Source organism: Panthera pardus, unplaced genomic scaffold, assembly GCF_024362965.1.
Source record: "Panthera pardus isolate Hobbes unplaced genomic scaffold, ASM2436296v1 HiC_scaffold_3, whole genome shotgun sequence".
In the NCBI taxonomy this organism is placed as follows: Eukaryota; Metazoa; Chordata; class Mammalia; order Carnivora; family Felidae; genus Panthera; species Panthera pardus.
The window spans coordinates 32,568,336-32,589,190 of NW_026526876.1; the positions used below are offsets into that span (position 1 = coordinate 32,568,336).

A 20,855-nucleotide genomic window follows, 5' to 3' on the forward strand; every position below is an offset into this window, starting at 1 on the left:
GCAGCAGAGATTTCCACAGACCTTACATGGCTTTGTCTTCCAGGCTCCAAATCAGACTCTGCTCTCTGGGTCAGGGTTGGAACTGGGGAAAGCTGGGGTAGGCAGAGGAGAGTGCGATTTCAAAATAATGCAACTGATCAGCCAGAACCTGGAAAAGCACCACCAGTAAGGAGCTGGGTGGGTCTGCACAGAGCAGACCCCCGTCCCCTTCAGCCTGGCTTCTTCCCCCAACCCCCACCTTCCCAGGGCCAGATGTTCCCTTTCCTGTAACTTGGAGCTATTGTTCTCCTTCCAAGGAAACCTCCACCCCCAGCCCTGTAGCTTCCCAAGCAGCATTCCTTGGCCAGGTCTATCCCCCTTGCCCTCTCTTCTTCCATTGCTAATTTCCTTAGCCAGAGTCCTTAATATTCCCCGGGGGGTGGGGGGGGGGGTGGGGGGGGGGAGGGAGGGTTGGAGGGGGCACGGGGGCCGGGGGGGGGGGAGAGGGGGGAAGCCAGATTCTAGATACTTCAAAAGTCAAATAGAAGAAATTCAAGCAATAAAAATCTTGTAATACCTTTTATTATAAATCACACACACCATCTATTTTTACAAAATTCCATCTATTCTTCCATTTCAATGCATATGCATAAAGAAATGTCTGGCATAACATTCACCAAATGTGAACACTAGCTATTTCTGAGTGGTAGAATTGTGATGTTTTTGCTTGAATATTTTAATAATATCATTTGTATAAATTCATCATTTAAAATGAACTGAAAATAGGAATTAATGGAGGGGATATATAAGGGTATAGTATGGGAGGCTGTTTCCTAAGGAACATTAATAGGTAAGAGTCAAGGGAGCAGGAAGAGAGAACAGAGAGAAAGGTACAAACATCTCAGCAACCTCCCTCCATGTCCCACCACACCCTTGGGGCTAAAAGTCCTGGTAAAAGAAAGGGGGCAAGTCTGGGACACAGGCCGCCAGGTGGGGGACACAGGCCACAGGGTTGACACTGCAGAGCCCAGCATCCTGGTCCCTCTCAAAGTAGACGCTGCCAGGGGAGAAGATGGAAGGATCCTCATCAAAGAAGTTATAGGGTCGGAGCAAGAAGCCAACTCTGTTCCCCAGAGTCACAGTGTTGGGGACATCCTCAGCATGGGGGATATGCAGGAAGCTGGCCGTAACCCAAGCCACCAGGTCCTGCAGGAAGAGGAAGAGGCTGAAAGACTTTGGAGGCAAGACCCAGAGAACCACCCCCCTCAGCCACGATGCCCAGCCCCTAGCCTCAGCCTTGCTTCCACCTCTGCCCAGCCCTGGACCCACATTGTAGGCGGGGTGATCCTGTGAGAAGCGTCGGAGTGGTCAGGGTCTCAGAGCTAATCTCACCCCAAGAGGAGTGACCCTTGTTGGCCCCTGAATCTGAGAACTGGAAACCTACCATGCCCTCCAACCTACGGTCAGGGATTGGGCAGCCAAGACATTGGGCATAAATTGACCCTCTCCTCTCCCTCTAGGGCTACCAACCTCTCCTAAGAGGGTCTCATTGTTGATGAAGTCAGCAAAGGCCATGGTGGGTGTCCAGATGTCATTCTGGTAATAGATGCTGCTGCTCTGTGATTCCTCCTCCTTCCTCCGGGTCACCACGAGCTGGTATCTGACCAGGAATGTTGAAGGAAGGTGGTGTCAGAAAATGTCAGGGTCCATTACTGGCCTAGAAGTCTTTCGGATCAGATTCTGTGTGAGACCACTCCCCATTCCATATCTACTTGGATCTTAGAGGTAGGGGGGGTGAATGGTAGGCTAAGGGTAGTGAGTTGGGGTCTCCAAGAGCTGGGATGGGGAAGCGGACCAGTCCTTCCCTACCACCCAGTGCCCAGAGCCCTCCTCACCTCCCCCAGCTGAGGGCCCTCTCCATGTCGCTCTCCAGGGGCATGTGAATGCCGAGGGGGCTGTGGATCTGGATTCGGTACCCGCGCTGGTGACCCCAGACATTAGTCTGGTCGCTAGCCAGATAAAGGTAGCGGGGAAGGGGGTTTCCCAAGGAAAAAGCTGTCAGGTCCTCCCTTCCCAGGACCTGCCGAGTCAGCTGTGGGCGCTGCAGTTGGTGCTCTGGACTCCAAGGGGCTGCCACAGGTTTAAACACCACGTCTTCAGCTACCACCCAGTTTTTCAGCCCTGCCAGGGGGAGGAGGGGGGAAAGGAGGTCCACACCAGGTGAGACGGTCCCTTGGTTCCCCCATGATGCCCACTGCACTGGCCTGACAAGGGGCAGCAGAGCTCATCAGAGAGCACTCTGTGCTGGGACCCAGGTCTGGATTCGAGTGCTGGCCCATCTTCTTTGAACCTGCCCTGTTCAGTACGGTTAAGATCACAAGTGGCTAGACCCATTTAAGTTAAAAATGCAGTTCCTCAGTCACACTAGCCACATTTTGAGTGCTCAGTTGCCACGTGATTAGTGGCTAACGTATCCGACAACGTAGCAACTGGTCTACCTAGTAGATCTTGGACCAATTCTTGGCTCTTCTGATTCTTTCTGAATCTCTACAGCGGGCATAGTAAGAGCTGTTCTGTGGCTGAGCTCTGTAAGTGGAAAAGAATATGCAGGTGGCTAGTGACATTCTTGTTAACTATGAAAGAGAGATTTGTCTTGGAGAAGCTGGCTGGAAACACCCAATCCCCTTCCCAGGGTGCTCTGCATATTTCTCCCAGCTCTGATATTTTGCTTCCTTTTTCCACAAGGTGGGGACCACTTTGGTTTTTCTTTTTCAGAAGTGAGTCGGTTTAGATTTTATATTGGCTGAAACCTCCCCGGGATTCGATTGCACTCATAATGTACACTCCTCTTCCCACTTGGCACATGCGTATACTCTTTCTGCAGGCTCAGGCTGTCCGTTCCTTTAAACAGGACCTATTGTGAAGGCACCTGGCATGGTGCACAGAGCGCTGCACCGAGCCCAGTGCCTCTGCAGGCTGTCCGTATGCAGGCGCCTGGGCTGCGCACTATAGGGACCCCTAGACAGGCTCTTTAATACCAGAAACGCTCAAGAGAAACTTCACATCAGAAAAGTCCTGTTCCAAATACGTCAAAGAATAGTTAATATGCTCATTTCAAACATGGAATGTTCTTAGTTTTCCTCCCACCCCAAATGATGTCTTTATAATCAAGAGGATAGAAAACGTGTCACAAGATGTGTAGTTGCAGAGCATTATACTTGGCCAGTCCCTTCTTGTCCTATCTCCCCCCACCCTCCTTAGGCCAAAGGGCCGGAGACTTCTATTTTCCTTTCTGGGTCTCCTAGTCTTTGATTTATTAAGTTAGTTATTTTGTTCTTGATAAAAATCTGCCAGGAACAGTAAGTCCTCTCTGTGCTTTGAGCCCCACTTGAGAAATCCCTTTCTACACTTGCAGCACGACTTACATGCCTGCTGTGTCACTGGAGGGCTGGTTATGACATGTGCTGGCAGAGATGAAATGACCCTCCCTAGGAGGATGGTGGGGCCACTGTACTCTGTCTAGTTTTACGAAATCCTGTGAGGCAACCCCCAACTAGTGTCCCCACCCTTCTTATGCCCCAGGACCACCTCTACTCTGAAAACCTTGTTAGACTGCTTCCTTTTCCTGCTTTCCCCATAACCACTGACCCTCAGAATCCGTTAGGAAAATCTCAGAGCCCCAACTCCAGCCCCAAATGACGGGGCAAATTCACTACCCGCGGAGTCACTCGAGACTAAGGCAGCCAGGCACAGCCATTGCATTTAAACTAGTTTCACAATCGCTAGTTTCACAGCAAGTCAGGGGAGCCGGGTGAGGGCATCCCTCCTCTTGTGCCAGGTCAGCCCGGTGTTTCGGGCTGACTGCAGTTGAATACACACCAGTCCCTTTCTGTTGCCACAATAGATCGTGGTGCTAGCATGCCACTCTCTGCTTGTGGCTTGATTTGGGGGTCTCCCTTCCCTCTCCTCCACCCCAACTCTCAATCCTCACCCAAGCACTCACCTGCCACGTCCAGGTCCAGCTTGAAGTGGAAGGCATGCGTGTGCACCGCCCCCAGCACTCGTTCCCCCACGCGGTTCCCAAAGAGGAGGCTCTCCTCACCCCCACTCAGGAAAGCCGTGTTGATATAGCCTGTGGCATGGACCCGCCCTTCCAGAGCCCCATTTGGGTGCAATACAAAGTCCCAAATGTAGTCATAGTTGCCTACGGATGACACAGACCTGACTACAAGGGCTGAGCCAGCCAAACCACCATAGAAATAACTCTCAAGGTGATTGTGGTGCCTCCGAAGGGGTAGTCCTTGGGCCTCCTCGAATACACATACAGCACCCGGGAGCAGCTGGACTGCCCCAGTGCCCACTAATATGTGGATGTCCACCATCGTAGATTGATAGGGGCAGTCCACTCCCCGAACCAAGCCCCGGCTGTGACGGCCAAGTCCATAGCTGCTATCCAAGTATCGGGTCATCATTGTCTTGGGTGAATCGGCACCATAGACAGACACACACTCCTGGACACTGACTTCGTAGGCCACTCGCTCGCCTTTGAACCGAATATCAAAAATCCTCATGCCGCTGAACACCCCGTGACCAAACGTAAATGTCCAGAGGGAGGACGCCACCAGGTTCCCTTGCACACTGTATCGGGAGCCCTGAGGTGAGAACTGAAGAGGGGGGAGAGGACCTGGGGGGGCTCGGGACTTCAGGGATGAAGCCCCATCCGGCAGGGGTAGAGGAATTCTAGCAACTTCCAGCCGGCCAGCCTTAAACTCCCACTCCAGCTGGCCCAAGTCTGCATAGTAGTGCCCAAGGTAGAAGACCCGCTGGACAGCCCAGCGGGCAGGGTCCAGGGCCCTGTGGTCCAGCAGTAGCTCCAGCCCCACTGGGTGAAGGAAAATCCCAACACCTGAGATGTTATGGTAGAGGGCTATCCAGGTAGCACGGTCCCCTGAGCGCAAGCCACTGGGGGTGGCATGCAGAGGTGCCAGAGTGGAGCCATTGTAGTTGAAGACAGAAGCCAGAAAGACTGGTGCCTTGGGTAGCTCCACCTCCTTCAAATGTTTCCACATCTGGGCAAACTCCGCTCCCAGCATGGGGCGTCGGTGATAGGGCAGGGGGCCCCCGTGACGCTCCACCGTCACATCCCGCAGGTAGGAGGGGTGCGGCAGCGGCCCCACCACCAGCTCACTCACGTTGGGCTGGGGTTGTCCGCCAAAGAAGACGATGGCCAGTGCCTCCCGGGCGGGCGGGGGACTCCCCCTGTCCAGGTGGGCCAGGGCAGCAGCCTTGGGGGGCAGCTGCAGCTCCACCGAGAAGACGCAGTTGTCCGAGGGGCGGGCCTGGGCTGCGTCCACCAGGCCTGGCCCCAGCTGCTGGGTCAGGAAGCTCATCACAGCCGTCAGCTCCTCTGGGCTCAGGTCTGCAAACAGCTGGCTCTGGCTGGGGGGTGTCCGGGGCTGGGCACTGGGGGATACAGAGGGGCAGCGGGGAGGCTGGCTGGAGCCACCTTGGCTGGTCAGCAAAACATAGGCCAGGGCAAAGATGGTAATGAGGGACAGTGCCAGGAACACAAGGACTACCTTGAGATTCATGGTGAACTCAGAAAGCTGAAATGTGAGTCCTACCAGCTGCTCCTTCCCCCTACTGACATCAAATCAGGGTTTATATTCAGTAGGATGGATAGGAATGGAGAAAACTCCACCCTGTGGGCTGGACAGGAAATTTCTGACTTTAATTTATATAATTCTGTTCCAATTTTCTGTTCCGTGGTTTGGCTCAAGGCACTACATCCACGTGCACAGCCTGTCCCCTGCCCCTGAACTCCTGGTGGCAGCACTGGTAAGAGTTCTGATCACTGTCACTCAGACTAGACTCAAGGGATTAACTGTAAGCTCTACCTTTCACTCAGAATGGGTCTGAGGCAGAATGCAGATCTCAGATGCCCAGTGAAGTGCTGTGTGCTACACCCAGGCACGGAACTATCCATTTTCCTACCTCCTAGCGGGCACTACCCCCAATATTCCCAGGACCCAGTTCAGCAAGAAGCACTTGGCCAGCTGCCAAAGGCCAAGCCCCTGCTTTGTAATATCAGGCCTCTCACCTAGTTAGTGGGACAGAAGCAGTGAGCACCTGGGCTCAGCAGTCGGATTTGTACACCAATCACCACCCACCCCGTCCCTAAGCTGTGGGACCTCAGAGTCGTCACTTATCATGAGTTTCAGTGTCCTCACCTACAAGAAGGGGTAAACTACCCAAGATTCATGAAAATTAAACACGGCCATGCACATAACGTGCTTAACAGAGCCCAACACAGGGGAGGCATTCAAAAACTGTTAGCTACTGGTACCAAGCTCTGAAACCAAATACAGCAAATGTTCCTCCGCTGTTCAAGATCTCAAATCTCTTTCTGCAGACAATGAGGGGATCGCTGGATACCAGAAGGCTACTTTGCAAGGTAGAAGTTAAGGAAACTTTATTTCAGCTACAGTCCTAGACAGCCCTCCAAGTCATTGGAAAACCAAAACCAGGAGTCCCTGGTATCTCCTCAAGAAATTTAAGCCACTACTCAGTGGGGAAAATTAGTATAAGGTATAGAAAATGACAGGGTAGGGTGTGCCTTGAGCCAGGTGATTCCCCACACGTGGAACTAGAGTGGCCTCTACTGGCAGTTCATGGGTATCACCAAGGAAGAGAGGAAGGAGCTGGGATCTTGAAAGGAGAGAGACAAGCAGCTTAGGTTCGGGAAGAGCAAACTTTCACGTTAATTCAGACTGAACACAAATGAAGGACCACCCCGGCCTCTGGGTTGGCGGAAATCTCAGTCTTCCCATTATTTTAGGGAAAAGAGCTCAATTGGTATAAAAATCCCCAACAGGGTGGCTGGCGGTGTATGTGGAGGTGGGTGTGCCCATGTGCACGCACTTGAGTACGGGTATGTCCCTAGTCACCAGAATATCGCACCAGGATCTGCAGCTTTAGAAAGAGGTCAAAGTACCTGCATTTTTAATAATTTCTTGACATGGTAAAAGAATTTTACATTACGATCCAAGGGTGGTAGAGTGAGAAGAAAGGGCAGAATAATCCAACAAACAAAAAGGGAAACTGAGAAACACATGGTGGCAGTAGGGAAGGGTTTCAGCTGGAAGGGATCTGGAGGGTGGGTAGGGGCACTGCCCAACTAAAATGCAATTGGTTTGTTACTGAGTACTATTCATGGGAAGACAGCATCCTGACTCCTTCTCTACAGCATACTGAGAGTAAAAATGATGCATCTGGGCGGAAATGTGATTGGGGTTGAAGGCAAGGAGACAGGGGAAGAATAAAAGTCAGAAACAGATACTGAGAGTCACTGGCAGGCTGACTGCAGATACGGACTCTCCAGTAGTGGCAGAATGAAAAAGTGGGGGTTTGATGACGGCTAACAGAAAAGCTGTATCAAGTGATATCTCTGGAAGATTAGAGAGATAGGAGGCAACTCTTCTATAGTTTTGACTTGCCCAGCAGATTTTCACATACACACGATGCGCACGTGCACGTGTGCACGCACACACACATACACACACACACAGGTGCTGCTTTCCTTGGAAGCACAATACTATAAATAAGAGAAATATTTTTCCCATAGGAAAGCCCAGCAGGAGCAGCAGCATCTGGCCCTCACAGCTGCAGACAGCCCCACCCCATTTACAACTGGCCTGGGAAGAGGCAACCAGGAGTCAGAGGACCATCCTTTGCAATAACGCCCAAAAGGACCCGAGTCACAGAGAAAGGGGCCTTCCCCAAATCCTCTGCTTCTCATCTCTTAGCTCTCCTCCAACTTACCAGCCTCTGGGCACCAAGAGGCTATAATAGCAAAACAAAGGGCCCTGGGGGGTGAGGACTAAGACAACTATCACTTTCTGAATGATGTGTGACAGGGTTCATGGGATTGGGGGGGGGGGTGTATGGGTCAACACCACAGATGAAGGGATGGGGAAATCAGGTAACAGAGTAGGAAGGCATATGCTCTGTCTGTGTATACCACACACATATGTGTATGTGAAAATCCTAGTTATAAAAACATCTCAAGGAGCTAGGGATTTGGCTGAAGGCCTAAGGTGTTTCTTGTCATGATCAGGTTCAAGGTGGGAGGTATGTGAATGGGAAACCCTAAGTCATTACCAGGGAAACTGTGCGAGGGAGGATCCAATGTCCCACACAGTGGCAAGAGACACTAACCTTATGTCAGAGGAGAGGAGCTGGTCCCCCCCGACTCCAGTTCCTAAAAAACACCTAGCACTTTCCTTCCAGTTCCCTCAGCTTCTAATCAACTAATCAAAAGAAAGAAAAAAACACAAAGCCCAAGACACAGGAGGGAAAGGGCAGGGAGAGAAAACACAAATATTCTTGTGCTGATATCCTGCACACACAAACCTGGAGTTCTCCAGAAATTAGGACAGGTCGGGTGTAGGGTATTAGGGAAGGAAATAGAAGAGTTCCTGAGGCCTGAAAAAAGAGGTAAACACGTCACAGAACTACATGAGAGTTTCATTAGACTCTAACTAAAAACAGAGAGAGGTGTGATTACTATTTCCAGCCAGTTTCCCCATCACGATAGTCATGTAACAAACCAAGGCAATGTCGGTCTTGAGCCAGACTCACAGAGTCCCCTGGCCCTGGCCCTGGCCTCAGTACAGTGTCTCTGCATTGCTGCTCCGGGGCCGTTTGATCTTCTCGATATTTTTCAGGATCATGTCATGTAGAGTGACCTGGGAGAAAAGGTCAGAAAATCACACATTTATTCCACCCCAACTTCCCAAGGAAACAAGATACCAACCACAAATCCCTAAGCAATCATACGCATAATCCCAATCTCACTCACCGGAATGCAAATTCAGGGTGGCCACCTCCCCTCTCTAATACCCACACACGGGATTCCCGGGTACTTCCCAGGACCCAAGTGTCTAGCAACAACTAACATTTACTGAGCACCTAATGTACTAACAATTACACTGGGTCTTTGATGTGTTATTTCACTCATTTTTTAAAAAATGTTTATTTTTGAGAGAGTGAGAGACATAGTGTGAGCAGGGGGAGGGGCAGAGAGAGAGAGGGAGACACAGAATCCAAAGCAGGCTCCAGGCCCCGAGCTATCAGCACAGAACTCAACGCAGGGCTCAAACCAATGAACTGCGAGATCACAACCTGAGTCAAAGTCAAGACACTTAACCGAATGAGCCACCCAGGCGCCCCTATTTCACTCACTTTTAAAAACCACCTGGGCGCTGTAGATACTCTAAGTTTCATCTTAGAGATGAAGAAACTGGAGTTTTAGGTTCAACAACCTGCCCAAGGCCACAGATTACAGGAAGAATGGGTTCTGAACCTAAGCCTGTCTGACTCTAATGCCCGTATCTTCACGCCTACACTGCACTGCACTCCCTGCTGTCCAAAGAGAAAGGGGGCCCCCAGCTACGTGCTCCCAAAGATTTCATGGTTCTCAACACTCAGTTGATGAGAATTTATCCTACTCATTTTATCGTACTCCATCCCCTGTCTTGACCCCCAGAGCACAGCAAGAAAATGATCCCCAGAACTAATAGCCAGGGTGACCATGGGCAGTCAGATAATATGTCAGGCTACTTACATATTGATTCCTTAACTCTGATATGATGAGTCGAAGGCTGATATATTCTTTCTCATCAATCTCTGTCACGGTGCGGCGATAGTCCTCCTGAAAGGAGGGCAGAGAACAGGCTAGTTCCCGACGCCAGACTGCGCACAGGCAGCTCTTGCCCAGAAACGGTCTCCCTCTCCTTCCACTTCCACCCTCAGACCCCCAAACCCTTACTTACCACATGGGGATATTTAGCTATTTTAGAAACCAATTTGGCTCTTGTAATATAATATCTGGAAGGAGAGAGAAGAGGAGGAAGCTGCAGGAGACCCTGGACAGTGCTTGCCACATCACCAGTCCCTGATTCCTGGGCCAGGCCCAAGCAGCCCTACCTAGAAATCTGGTCCAGATAAGATGCAGCTTCACTCTCAACAGTTCTTAGTTCTGCAACTGTCTCCTCCTAAAAAAAACCAAGTGGGTCAAGTCACTTCCAAGTCACCCAGAGAGCAGACCAAAGGGAAAGGGAAAACAGGCAAAGCAGGGGAAAGGAAAGTAAACCTCCTAAACCTTCCTCTCCAGTTTGTAATACGAGCACATTACCTGAATGGACACCCCAAAGTTGTTCCCATCTTCTATCCTAGGAATCAGGAGCTGTACCCACATTTTGACCTGGAGGGTGAGGGGACCAAAATACATATGATAAATAATACAGTATATAAATGAGGACCCTTGCCTTTTCTGCTGAAGCCATGAAAGTATACAATTCATGCCGCTAGGGCCACATGCCAGAAGCACAAGAGCCAAGAAACTTAATGTGCCAACCCCCCTATAACCTCCATGCCTCCCAATGCACATCCAACATTTTTCAGTTCAAGCCAGGCTATTTGGGTCTGGGGCTATGGGGTCAGCCCATAGGTCACAAGCCCCCGCCTCACCGTATTGCATTTCTCAATCAGCAGCCGGATCTCAGGTTTCACTTTCTCAATAATGTCCACCAGCTGCTGGTTGCTTTTTAGCATCCCATTGGGCATCACAAACACCTTGGTTCCTGGCAGGGACACGAAGGTCAAATGCTTGGGGTAGGGAGGACATTAACACCCCCCACCTTTCTCTCTTCTTCCCAAACCCATGAGATGCTATGACCTCTGCCTTTTATCTATCACAACCCTATCTGCAAACCATGACACCACCAAGAGAATCAAAAAGAGAAAATGTACGTATTAGCGAAGGAGTGTCTAAAGTATAACCAAAGTCTGAAGAATAAAGAAATTAAAATATGCTCTAAAGATTTAATGTACCAATATTACTAAGGAAGAGAAAATAACACAAAACTGGGACTTCTGTGAAAAATCTGAGATGTGCAGCCACTTCTAATCTCTCTCCCTTGGCAGTCCACACTACATTAAACCCTCTCTGTTTATTGGGAAATTAGGTTTTGGGTGCTAAATAATGATTATGTTTGGAGAATCTGAGAATGCTAACTCTGAAAAATAAAATCTGATTCTATCTCCTGACCAGGAGACCACCAGACCCAATCCTCCTGCTCAGGTTGCTAGCCAGGGAGTGGGTAAGGTGGGGCAGGCTCTTACCTTGGAAGGCCTCTTCACACTCATCCAGCCTTCGCTTCTTGTAAGTGGGCTAAGGACACAGAGACGGGAATTAGCCTGCTCTTGACATACCCCCATCACAAGTCACCCTTCAAGCAAGTCCAATCCCTTCTTTGGCCCCATAAGTTGTTTTATTAATTTATGCACAATTTACTAAGCACACACAAGGCTTTAAGAAAACATTCTTGCCACAAAACAACTTACACTTTTTCCTTTCAAATAACACATTAAGCAATTAGGGGAGGGGGTGGATACTATACACAACAGGGAAAATGAACCATCAAATGCAAGATGAGGATAATTAAGGGAATATGTACAAATCTTCTGGTTCCACAAAGAAGCACAATATTCAATCAACAAACATGTATTTAGCACTTAATACATGTAGCAGGTACAGTACTAAGTGTTGGGGATACAGATGATTAAGACAGTTTCTGCTTTCCAGAATTGCAAGCTCTATCGATGAGACAGTAATTCAAACAACAATACAGTGTTATCAGTGTTATTTTAAAATGTGAACGAACAACTTGACAAGCGCTAGGTGCTAAAGATGCAGGGGCAAAGACAGGGACTACAATTCTATAGCAAGAACTACTCATCCTGTAAACAATGCTCAAGACATTCGGATGGGTAAGAAAAATCTTGCTTAGAGCCAGAGGGACAGACCAGATAACTTGAGGGAACCTGTAGCTATTAGTCCTATTTGGAACTCACTCCAGGACAGTGGAGCATTAGGTTATACACTTCATGCTATAAATGAAAATTAGGGTTGAAAAGGGGTGTACTGGAATCATCATGTCTGTAAGAGCCCTTGTTCCTAGATCCGAATCCCGCTGTCTCCTCGTACATGTTCAAACTGACCAGGAAATAGAGAACAGAGAATAGAGAACCTATTGCTTCAGAATACAAAGAAAAACACAGGACACTCACACCGTCCAGCCCATCGTGGCTATTGGTGAGAAGAATGGGGTCAGGGACTGGGAGATTCATGTCTGAGTGGATCTGAGTTAGGTCATGGATGTTTAGGATTGGTTCCTGAAAGAGAGACACCCACCCCCAAAACAACATTAGTCTTTTCAAAATGAACAAAGAAGTATTTCATTTGAAGGGCAAGAAATGAGAGTGTTTTACAGTACAAAACAAAACAGAATCAACACATGATTTGTCCCACTTGACAGAAAGACCAGTGCCAAAAAAATTGGGGAATCAGAAGAAAATAAAAGGGTCTCTCACCTTCAAAAAACTATCAAGTTCTAACAACTTCTTTGGGAAAAAATTTGCCACCAAGTCTTCTGCCTACAGATGAAGGAAAATACAGCTCAATTAATAATTGTGGGATGGTCTCTCTCTACAGATCTCTTCTTTGGAAACTCCCAACTACCAACCAACACTTATGTTTCTGTTTATTGTACTCACCTCACTTGTGATCCGCTCCCTGAAAGAATCAACCTAAAATTAACAAAGAGAGCAATTCAGTAACAGCCAAGTCAGTACCCGGCCAATAGAGGTAAGGGCAGGATGGGAAAACCCAAATCCAGCTGTCTTCCCCTCACCTTGTAATTGTAATGAGAAGCTGAGAGGCCCCCAGACTGTAAATACTTTATTTTTTTGAGGATCCATTTCTCCATCTCGGAGAGGGAAGCGGGGCTTAAGAGCAGCACCCACCTGTCTTCCCTCCCACCCTCCCTCCAGTGTCTGAAGCTGTCTGAATTTGAGAGCAAACAAAAGACAGGTAGAGAGGGGAGGTGTGAGCTCACAAACGTGCCATCCCCATCCAGACCCAGCCTTTGATACCAGGCAGGCCTGACGCCAAGGGTAGGGGGAGAGCAGCGGTAGCATCCGGAGGCGGGGGGACGTTTCTGGGCTGGGGGACTTCCAGCTGTCACTGGCCTACAGTGCTGAGTCCACCACGTGTCCGCGGAGGTCTCCCAGAGGCTCTCCACCACCAGACGCGGTTTAGAAGGCCACCCTATAATATCCTCTCCCCCGGTGCCATCTCTGGGAGTGGGGGGCTGGGCTGAGCCGAGCGGAAGCTCAGAGCTGGTGTCCCCAGGGAGACAAAGACGCCATGGGGAGTGGGGAGCCGGTCAGACTGCTCGGAGATCGAAGCGAGGGGTAAGGAGGCCCGGACCGGTGCCGCTACCTTGAGCTTCACTTCCTGATCCACCTTCAGCAACGAGGCCATGGCCGGGCCGGGCCGTGTCCGCTCCACTGGAGACCGGAGGCGCTGTGGGCTCCGGGGAGGGGGTCAGAGGGACGGGAGGAATCTCGGCTGTTCTAGGGACTCGGCCGCCCTCGCTGGCTCACTCACTGCTCGCTTGCACCCTCCCTCCGTGCCGTCCGCCCGCCCGCCTGCTGCCTGCTGCCTGCTCGCTCTCTCGCTCGCCCTCCCGGCTTTCGCCGCTCACGCCGGAAGTTACGTCACAGCCAATCGCCGGGACTCCGGCGAGGATGAGCACGTGCCCTGCGCAGCCGCGCTGAGGTCTAGCTCTGGACGCGGCGGGCTGGAGTCTTATCTCCCGGCTTCCTGAGCGGGTAAGGGTGAAGAAGTGGGGAGGGCGGCAGAAGGTAGTTTGCCGAAAACTGAACATTAGAGAGACTCGAGTACTGTTTGACCCTCTGTCGGCTCGGCACTCGCCTTCACCGAAGGGACCTTCTGAACCGCAGCCGCCTCGAGGACAGGACGGACAACGCCGTCGCGCCCCAGTGACGTGGGACCGAGGAAGCCGGCGGTCCCGGCGCTGGGCTCGGGGGTTCTAGTCTGTGACTCTTGCTGCCTCCTCCCGTCGGCCCAAGCTCTAGTGTTAGGCTAGAGCCAACTGAAGACAAGTTCTGTTGTACCAGGCTTCCCCGCCTTTCTCCGCCACTTACTCTCATACACTTCCAGACCTCAGAGAACAGCTGCCTGCCTGATGGGCAAGTTGGCGCCCAGAGTCGGGCAGTGCTTGTCCAAGGCTACACAGTGTTTCCAGTAAATCCTGGACCAGAACCCAGATCTCCTGACTTCCACGACAAACGCCATATCCATTCTCCTAATAAAAGGCAGAGACCGTATCTCTTCACTCATCCATTCATTCGGTCTGTCTCTTAACATTGGTTCTTTCACTCAATAAAGTAGAAGACACTGCACTAGGCCGTGGGACAGCGTTGTCCCGGAGCCTAGAAATAATGTTCTTTATATAATTAAAATTAGATAGTAGCCACATTAAAAAGTAAAACAGGTGAAAGTAATTTTGATCAGTGCTTCAACCCAGTTTATCCAAACATCATTTTAACATGTCATCAATATAAAAATATGAATGAGATCTTATACACTCTTTTCTCATGCTAAGTCTTCGAAATCCAGTATGAGTTTTATACATACTGTACATCTCAGTTCAGAGGTGCCACACTCCTGTATTGAAAAGCACATCTCTGGGACATCAAAGGTAAACAAGCGTCAAGTTCTCTGGCCTCCTGGGTCTTAATACTGGGGAAAGACATTAGAAAATAACCTGACAACATAATTGCAAAATATGGTAAATATTAGGAAACAAGTGACTGACATAGAGAACACCAGGGGTCTATTTTACGTAGAATGGCCAAGGACAGCCTCTCAGATGGTGTGACAAGGGAGGATCTAGAGGATGTAAAGGGTTTAACTGGGGAAGAGTGAGGGGAAGAGGCTCCGAAGGTACAAGGTACTTAGAGATGCAGCACAGGCAAATGCCCTGGGGAGGGGAAGAGGTTGTTCTGTTGAAGAAATTGAAAGACTCCTTAGTGAACTGCGGGTGGGAGTGGGGTGGCAGGATTGTTAGGAAAACACTTTGGATTAAGTGCAAAGGCAGGTCGTCTGATTTACATTTTGGGGTCATTCTGGCCGTTCAGCATTATTCCTGGGCAGGCCAGGAATAATGTGGGAAGCACAAGAGAGATGGTGGGAATACGCGGTTAAATGAAGTGCCACTGACTGGGGTCTTCGGAATCAGACCTAGCTGCAGATCCCACCCCAACTCCTTACTAACTGATATTTTGGGGAAGATGACTGAAACGCTGAGTCTCAAATCCCCCATCCTTAAAATGGAATTTTGGTAACAAATAATATGTAACTCCGTGTTTGTGAATATTGGAAATTAGGAATATGTAAAAGAACTAGCACAGGGGCGCCTGGGTGGCGCAGTCGGTTAGGCGTCCGACTTCAGCTCAGGTCACGATCTCGCGGTCCGTGAGTTCGAGCCCCGCGTCGGCTCTGGGCTGATGGCTCAGAGCCTGGAGCCTGCTTCCGATTCTGTGTCTCCCTCTCTCTCTGCCCCTCCCCCGTTCATGCTCTGTCTCTATCTCAAAAATAAATAAACGTTAAAAAAAAAAAAAAAAGAAAGCCCGTGGCAATTAAAAAAAAAGAAAAAAGAACTAGCACAGTGTCTGAACACAAGGCAGGCAGCAGATAAATAGCAGCCAGCAGTCGGATATGCTACCTGCTAGTGCTTAGCATGAAGAGGTTACTCCTTAAACTATATAATTATTATCATCCCTGCTTCCAAACTCAAAGTCCTTTTCCATTTCTTCCAGACTACATACGACATAGCCCATACTGCCGATCTTGCTTATTAACGTCTGCTAGTTTTCTCTCTTTTACCTCTGCTTTTTGGTAACACTTTGCACCTGGTAACTTTTGAACTCTGATCTGGAACCTCAGGAATCCTTTCTCAAATCAACTTCATCCTATGGTAAGTATGCCATTGCCCTGCATTTCTTTCAGAATCAGTAACTTTAAGTTGAAAACTTAATATGTTTGTGCTTGTCGAAATATGACTTTGTTCTCAAATAATTGTATTTTGTCTTCAGATAGGTTGTAAGAAGATGGATACAGGGTACACATTCCTTCTTTATTTCCCTTCCTCTCCTATCCAAATGTTTTATGTAATACTCCACTCATTTTTTATTTATTTATTCAGCGAACAGTTGTCGAGGGCACCACTATATTTAACAAACTGTTCATTCTTGGTGCTTGTGAATCAAACGTGATCACCGATGACTGGTCTCACCTTAAATTCATGTTCACAGATCTCAAATGGGTGCACAACACTGCCTGAGAGCCTACTACATGCTCTTGACAAGTTTACTCTCCCACACTGCAAAGTCATTTCCCTAATCATTTATCACCCCTCCCTCCCCCATCTCCACTGAGTACATAATGTATGATTCCATTTACATGATGTTCAAAACAACTAATCTATGGTGTTTTAGAACTGAGGGTATTGTTTACCCTTGGGGTGAGTAGCAACTGGAAGGGGACATGGGGGAGGGGAGTCGAGGGAAAGTTACATGGGTGTGTTCATTTGTGAAAATTCATTGAGTTGTACATTTAGGATTTTTGTCCTTTTCTATATGTGTTTTATACTTCAGTACACAGTTTTGTTTGTTTTAAGTATGCCAGATGGAGAAAACAAGGAAGATGGTGGTGGGGTTGGAGGACCGTAGGCTAGTCTCGTCTTTTTTTCTTTTTTTAATGTTTATTTATTTTGAGAGAGAGAGACAGAGACAGAGTGTGAGCAGAGGAGGGACAGAGAGGGAGACACAGAATCCAAAGCAGGCTCCAGACTCCAAGCTGTCAGCACGGAGCCTGACGCGGGGCTTGAACTCATGAACCGTGAGATCATGACCCGAGCCGAAGATGGACGCTTAACCGACTGAGCCACCCAGGCACCCCCACATCCATCTTTGTATCCAGATTGTCCCTTTTTAAAGGACATCAGTCAAATTGGATTAGGGCCCAACCTAATGACCTGATTGACTTGATCATCAGCAAAGACCCTATTTCCAAATCAGGCCATATTCACAGGTACTGGGGGATTAGGACTTGAACACATTTTGTGGGGACACAATTTCACCCTTAATACCTACCATTACCGATCATCTTATTTGTTTATAAGTTTACTGTCAAATTCTCTCCTCCAGAATATAAACTACTAGAACAGTTCATTAGTGTATCCTTACAGAGGTAGAAGAGTAACTAGCACATAGTAGGTCCTCAATAAATATTTATTGAATTGATGACTTAGGGTACTGTTTTTTGAGAGACAGTACATAAGCGGTAGAGGGAGAGAGAATCTTAATCAGGCCCCAGGCCCAGTGCAGAGCCCAACGTGGAGCTTGGTCTCACAACTGTGAGATCATGACCCGAGCCAAAATCAAGACTCTGATGTTCAACCACATGAGCCACCCAGGCACCCCGATGACAGTGTATTTTGTCCATTATTGACAATCCCTCAAGCATTATGCATGCTGACTGTCACATATTCCCCAAGCAGCAGGGCACAGGCACTTTACTAAGTGCCAGGCATTGCTCTTTGTGTTTAATATTAGTAGTTTATTTAATCATCACATCACTCTATGTGACATATACTATTATTCTCATTTTATAAATCAGAAAACAAGGCACAGAGCAGTTGAACAACTTGTTCAAGGTCAGAGCTGGGGAATGACAAAGATAGGTTTTGAACCCAGGCAGTCTAGACTTCTAAGTCCCTAGTTGTAATCTCTATATGCTCTTCTCTGTTTTTTTTTTAGTTTTTTAAAAAAATATTTATTATTGAGAGACAGAGCAAGACATGAGCATGGGAAGGGCGGACAGAGGAGGAGACACAGAACCGGAAGCAGGCTCCAGGCTCTGAGCTGTCAGCACAGAGCCCGACACGGGGCCAGAACCCACTAACTGGGAGATCATGACCTGAGCCGGAGTCGGATGCCCAACCGACTGAGCCACCCAGGTGTCCCTATGCTCTTGGCTTTAAAAGCTCATTACATCTCTGGACCTTTCTGAGATGGTGTTGGTGGCAGCCAAGCAGGAAGAAATGTAGAACTATGAACCGGCCAAACCAGGCCAAGGTGAGAATTCTTTGGGGATGATTCCATTCACCTCCTCCAGGTTGTGTATGTGTTGGAGGGGAGGGGGTGTCATGCTGAAAGACCCAAGAGGAAAAAGGTTGTAATCTCTAATTAGTTAGCAATACCAGGAGAAGAGCAATCTAGTCCCACACATTGCATCTAATACCAGTTATAGAAAGGTCACATACACTTAAAATAATAGGAAAGTTATTTCTGGAAGTGGGAACAACTGTCTTTTTTTTTTAATAGAATTTAATTTTAACATTTATTTATTTATTTATTTATTTATTTATTTATTTATTTAGTACAACCTTCTAAGCAATATAAGTCACCAAGAAAAAAAGGAAAGATTTGATTTCATAAAACTTTGAAACTTTTCCACATCTGGAAAACACCTTAATAGACCCTTCACACAGATTGATGAAAAATATTGAGAAAAATATTAAGGGCCTAGCAGATAAATGAGCCAAAGGATGGAAACAGAAAATTCACAAAAGAGGAACTCCTACAGCAAGCCAGTATATACAAGTAACAGATGATGCCAATTAAAATGACAGGCAAGTGCCATTTTTTAGCCCATGTTCCTCAGATATATGATACCTAATACTGGCCAACACATCGTGAAACAGGCTCTCTCATTCTGGAGGCAGAATGTAATTATGTGCAACCTTTTTTGAAAGCAATTGCTAATGTTAATCAGTAGACATGGAATAGCCATGCTCTTTTAATTCAGAAATCCCAATTGTGAGACCCTATCACAAGGCATCAGTCAGCTCTTCATGGCAGCATGAATGTAACCACCAAAACTGGAAGCGATGGAAATTTCCAGCAAAAAAGAAACACATTGGGGTGCCTGGGTGGCTCAGTCAGTTGAGCGTCTGACTTCGGCTCAGGTCGTGATCTCACGGTCTGTGAGTTCGAGCCCCCGGGTCGGGCTCTGTGCTGACAGCTCGGAGCCTGGAGCCTGTTTCAGATTCTGTGTCTCCCTCTCTCTCTGCCCCTCCCCCGCTCATGCTCTGTCTCTCTCTCTCTCTCTCTCTCTCTCTCTCTCTCTCTCTCTGTCAAAAATAAATAAACATTAAAATTAAAAAAAATACATTAAGGTCACTCATTGGATGTAATGCAGCCATGAGAATGACAACTATGAAAATTATGTAGCAAAATGAAAAATAATATATAATGTTAAATTTTAAGGTTTAAAATTTTTTTAAATTTATTTTTGAGAGAGAGACAGAGAGAGAGAGACAGAGTATGAGTGGGGGAGGGGCATAAAGAGAGGGAGATATGGAATCCAAAGCAGACTCCAGGCTCTGAGCTATCAGCACAGAACCCGACGTGGGGCTCAAAAGTGTGAACTGCCATATCATGACCTGAGCCAAAGCTGGACGCTTAACTGACTGAGCCACCCAGGCACCCCTAAAGTTTGTTTTGTTTGTTTGTTTTTGTTTTTTTGAGAGAGAGAGAGAGAGACAGAGAGAGAGAGAGAGAAGGGGAGGGGCAGAGAGAGAGGGAGAGAGAGAATCCCATGCAGGTTCTGCGATGTCAGCACAGAGCCCAATGCAGGGCTCGAACCCATGAACCCTGAGATCATGACCTGAGCTGAAATCAAGAGTCGGACACTTAGCTGACTGAGCCACCCAGGTGCCCCTGTCATGTTAAATTTTAAAAGCAGGATACAAAAATTGCAGATAGGTTATAAGTACAAATACAACTGTGTTAAAATCCATAGGAAAAACACACCTTAATGGAGAATATAAAAAATAATAACTTCTTGTATTTGTTATATTATCTTTCTATAAAGGTTTGATTTTGTTGTAAATGAATTACAGGCTTATTGTGGAAAACAAAACAAAACAAAACCCAGCAATACAAACTTGCATTAAGTAGAAGAAAAAGTCTCTGTCCTATTGTTCAGTCACAGCTTGTTGTGTATCACTTCCTGTAACATGTAACATCATATCATATACCATGTTTTTTTCTGTACAAATAAAATCATACCATGTATACTGCCTATAATTTTTATTTCAATTGACAATCAATCATCTCTTGCCTCAATTCATGGAAAACCTCTTAGCTGGTCTCCCTGCTTCCACCCTTGCCCTGCTTCAGACTATTCTCAAAGTGGCCAAATGAACCAAATAAAAAGCAAGTTTACTTTATTTTCTTTTAATGATTGCATGGTATTCTGCTGAATGAATAACACCATAATTTATTTAAACAATCCCCTATTGCTGAAAGACATTTAGCAGTGAACATTCTTGTACATATACATTTGTGCACCTGAATATCTATTAGGAAAATTCCTAGAGATTTTATAAGTCAAAGAATATGAACATTGAAAATTTTGATAGACATTTCCAATTTGACCTCTGAAAAGATTATACTCCCAGCCAATGGCATTCTATAGTTGTGCAGATGTTAACAGTGGATGTTATCAACCGGTTCAGCTTTTATCAATCTCATAAATGAGAAATGCTGCCTCACTTAAGTTTAATTTCCATTGACTTGGTTACAAGTCAAATGAAACATCTATTTCTTTATCAATCATTTGTTTTTCTGTGAGCTGCTTTTTCATATTTTTTGCCCATTTCATTCCAGGCCCATTGGTATTTTTATGCATTGAATAGAGTTCTGTATATTGAGGAAATTCCCTTCTATCTTGAGCTGCAACCATTTTCTACATTTTTCTTTTGTAAATTTTTTTTTACAGTGTCATTGATGGTGCAGAAAGTTTTAATTTCTAACGAGTAAAATTCAATATTTTCCTTTTTTCGGGTTTTGATTTTCATGTCCTGCTTAGACAGACC

The 20,855-nt window shown here is 47.4% G+C and overlaps 2 protein-coding genes across 4 annotated transcripts; both read right to left on the minus strand.

Annotated features, from left to right (window-relative positions):
* Positions 1 to 545: 545 nt before the first annotated feature.
* On the minus strand, positions 546 to 6,818 carry AOC2 (amine oxidase copper containing 2). 2 transcript variants are annotated; one of them, XM_019435412.2, is made up of 4 exons: positions 3,983 to 6,818; positions 2,064 to 2,160; positions 1,510 to 1,639; positions 546 to 1,185 (listed from the first exon to the last, which is right to left on the minus strand). In XM_019435412.2, exons 1-4 carry the CDS (start codon positions 5,568 to 5,570, stop codon positions 919 to 921), a joined length of 2,082 nt encoding a protein of 693 aa, XP_019290957.1. In that variant the 5' UTR covers positions 5,571 to 6,818; the 3' UTR covers positions 546 to 918. The 2 variants fall into 2 exon arrangements, with proteins under 2 accessions (XP_019290957.1, XP_019290956.1); XM_019435411.2 differs by having other exon boundaries at positions 1,875 to 2,160.
* Positions 6,819 to 6,946: 128 nt separating this feature from the next.
* Positions 6,947 to 13,593, minus strand: PSME3 (proteasome activator subunit 3). Of its 2 annotated transcripts, none has more exons than XM_019435416.2 (11): positions 13,325 to 13,593; positions 12,598 to 12,630; positions 12,415 to 12,477; positions 12,112 to 12,216; positions 11,164 to 11,212; positions 10,510 to 10,622; positions 10,175 to 10,243; positions 9,967 to 10,034; positions 9,813 to 9,867; positions 9,605 to 9,691; positions 6,947 to 8,726 (listed from the first exon to the last, which is right to left on the minus strand). In XM_019435416.2, exons 1-11 carry the CDS (start codon positions 13,364 to 13,366, stop codon positions 8,646 to 8,648), a joined length of 765 nt encoding a protein of 254 aa, XP_019290961.1. In that variant the 5' UTR covers positions 13,367 to 13,593; the 3' UTR covers positions 6,947 to 8,645. The 2 variants fall into 2 exon arrangements, with proteins under 2 accessions (XP_019290961.1, XP_019290960.1); XM_019435415.2 differs by lacking the exon at positions 13,325 to 13,593 and adding an exon at positions 12,735 to 12,829.
* Between the last annotated feature and the right edge of the window lie 7,262 nt (positions 13,594 to 20,855).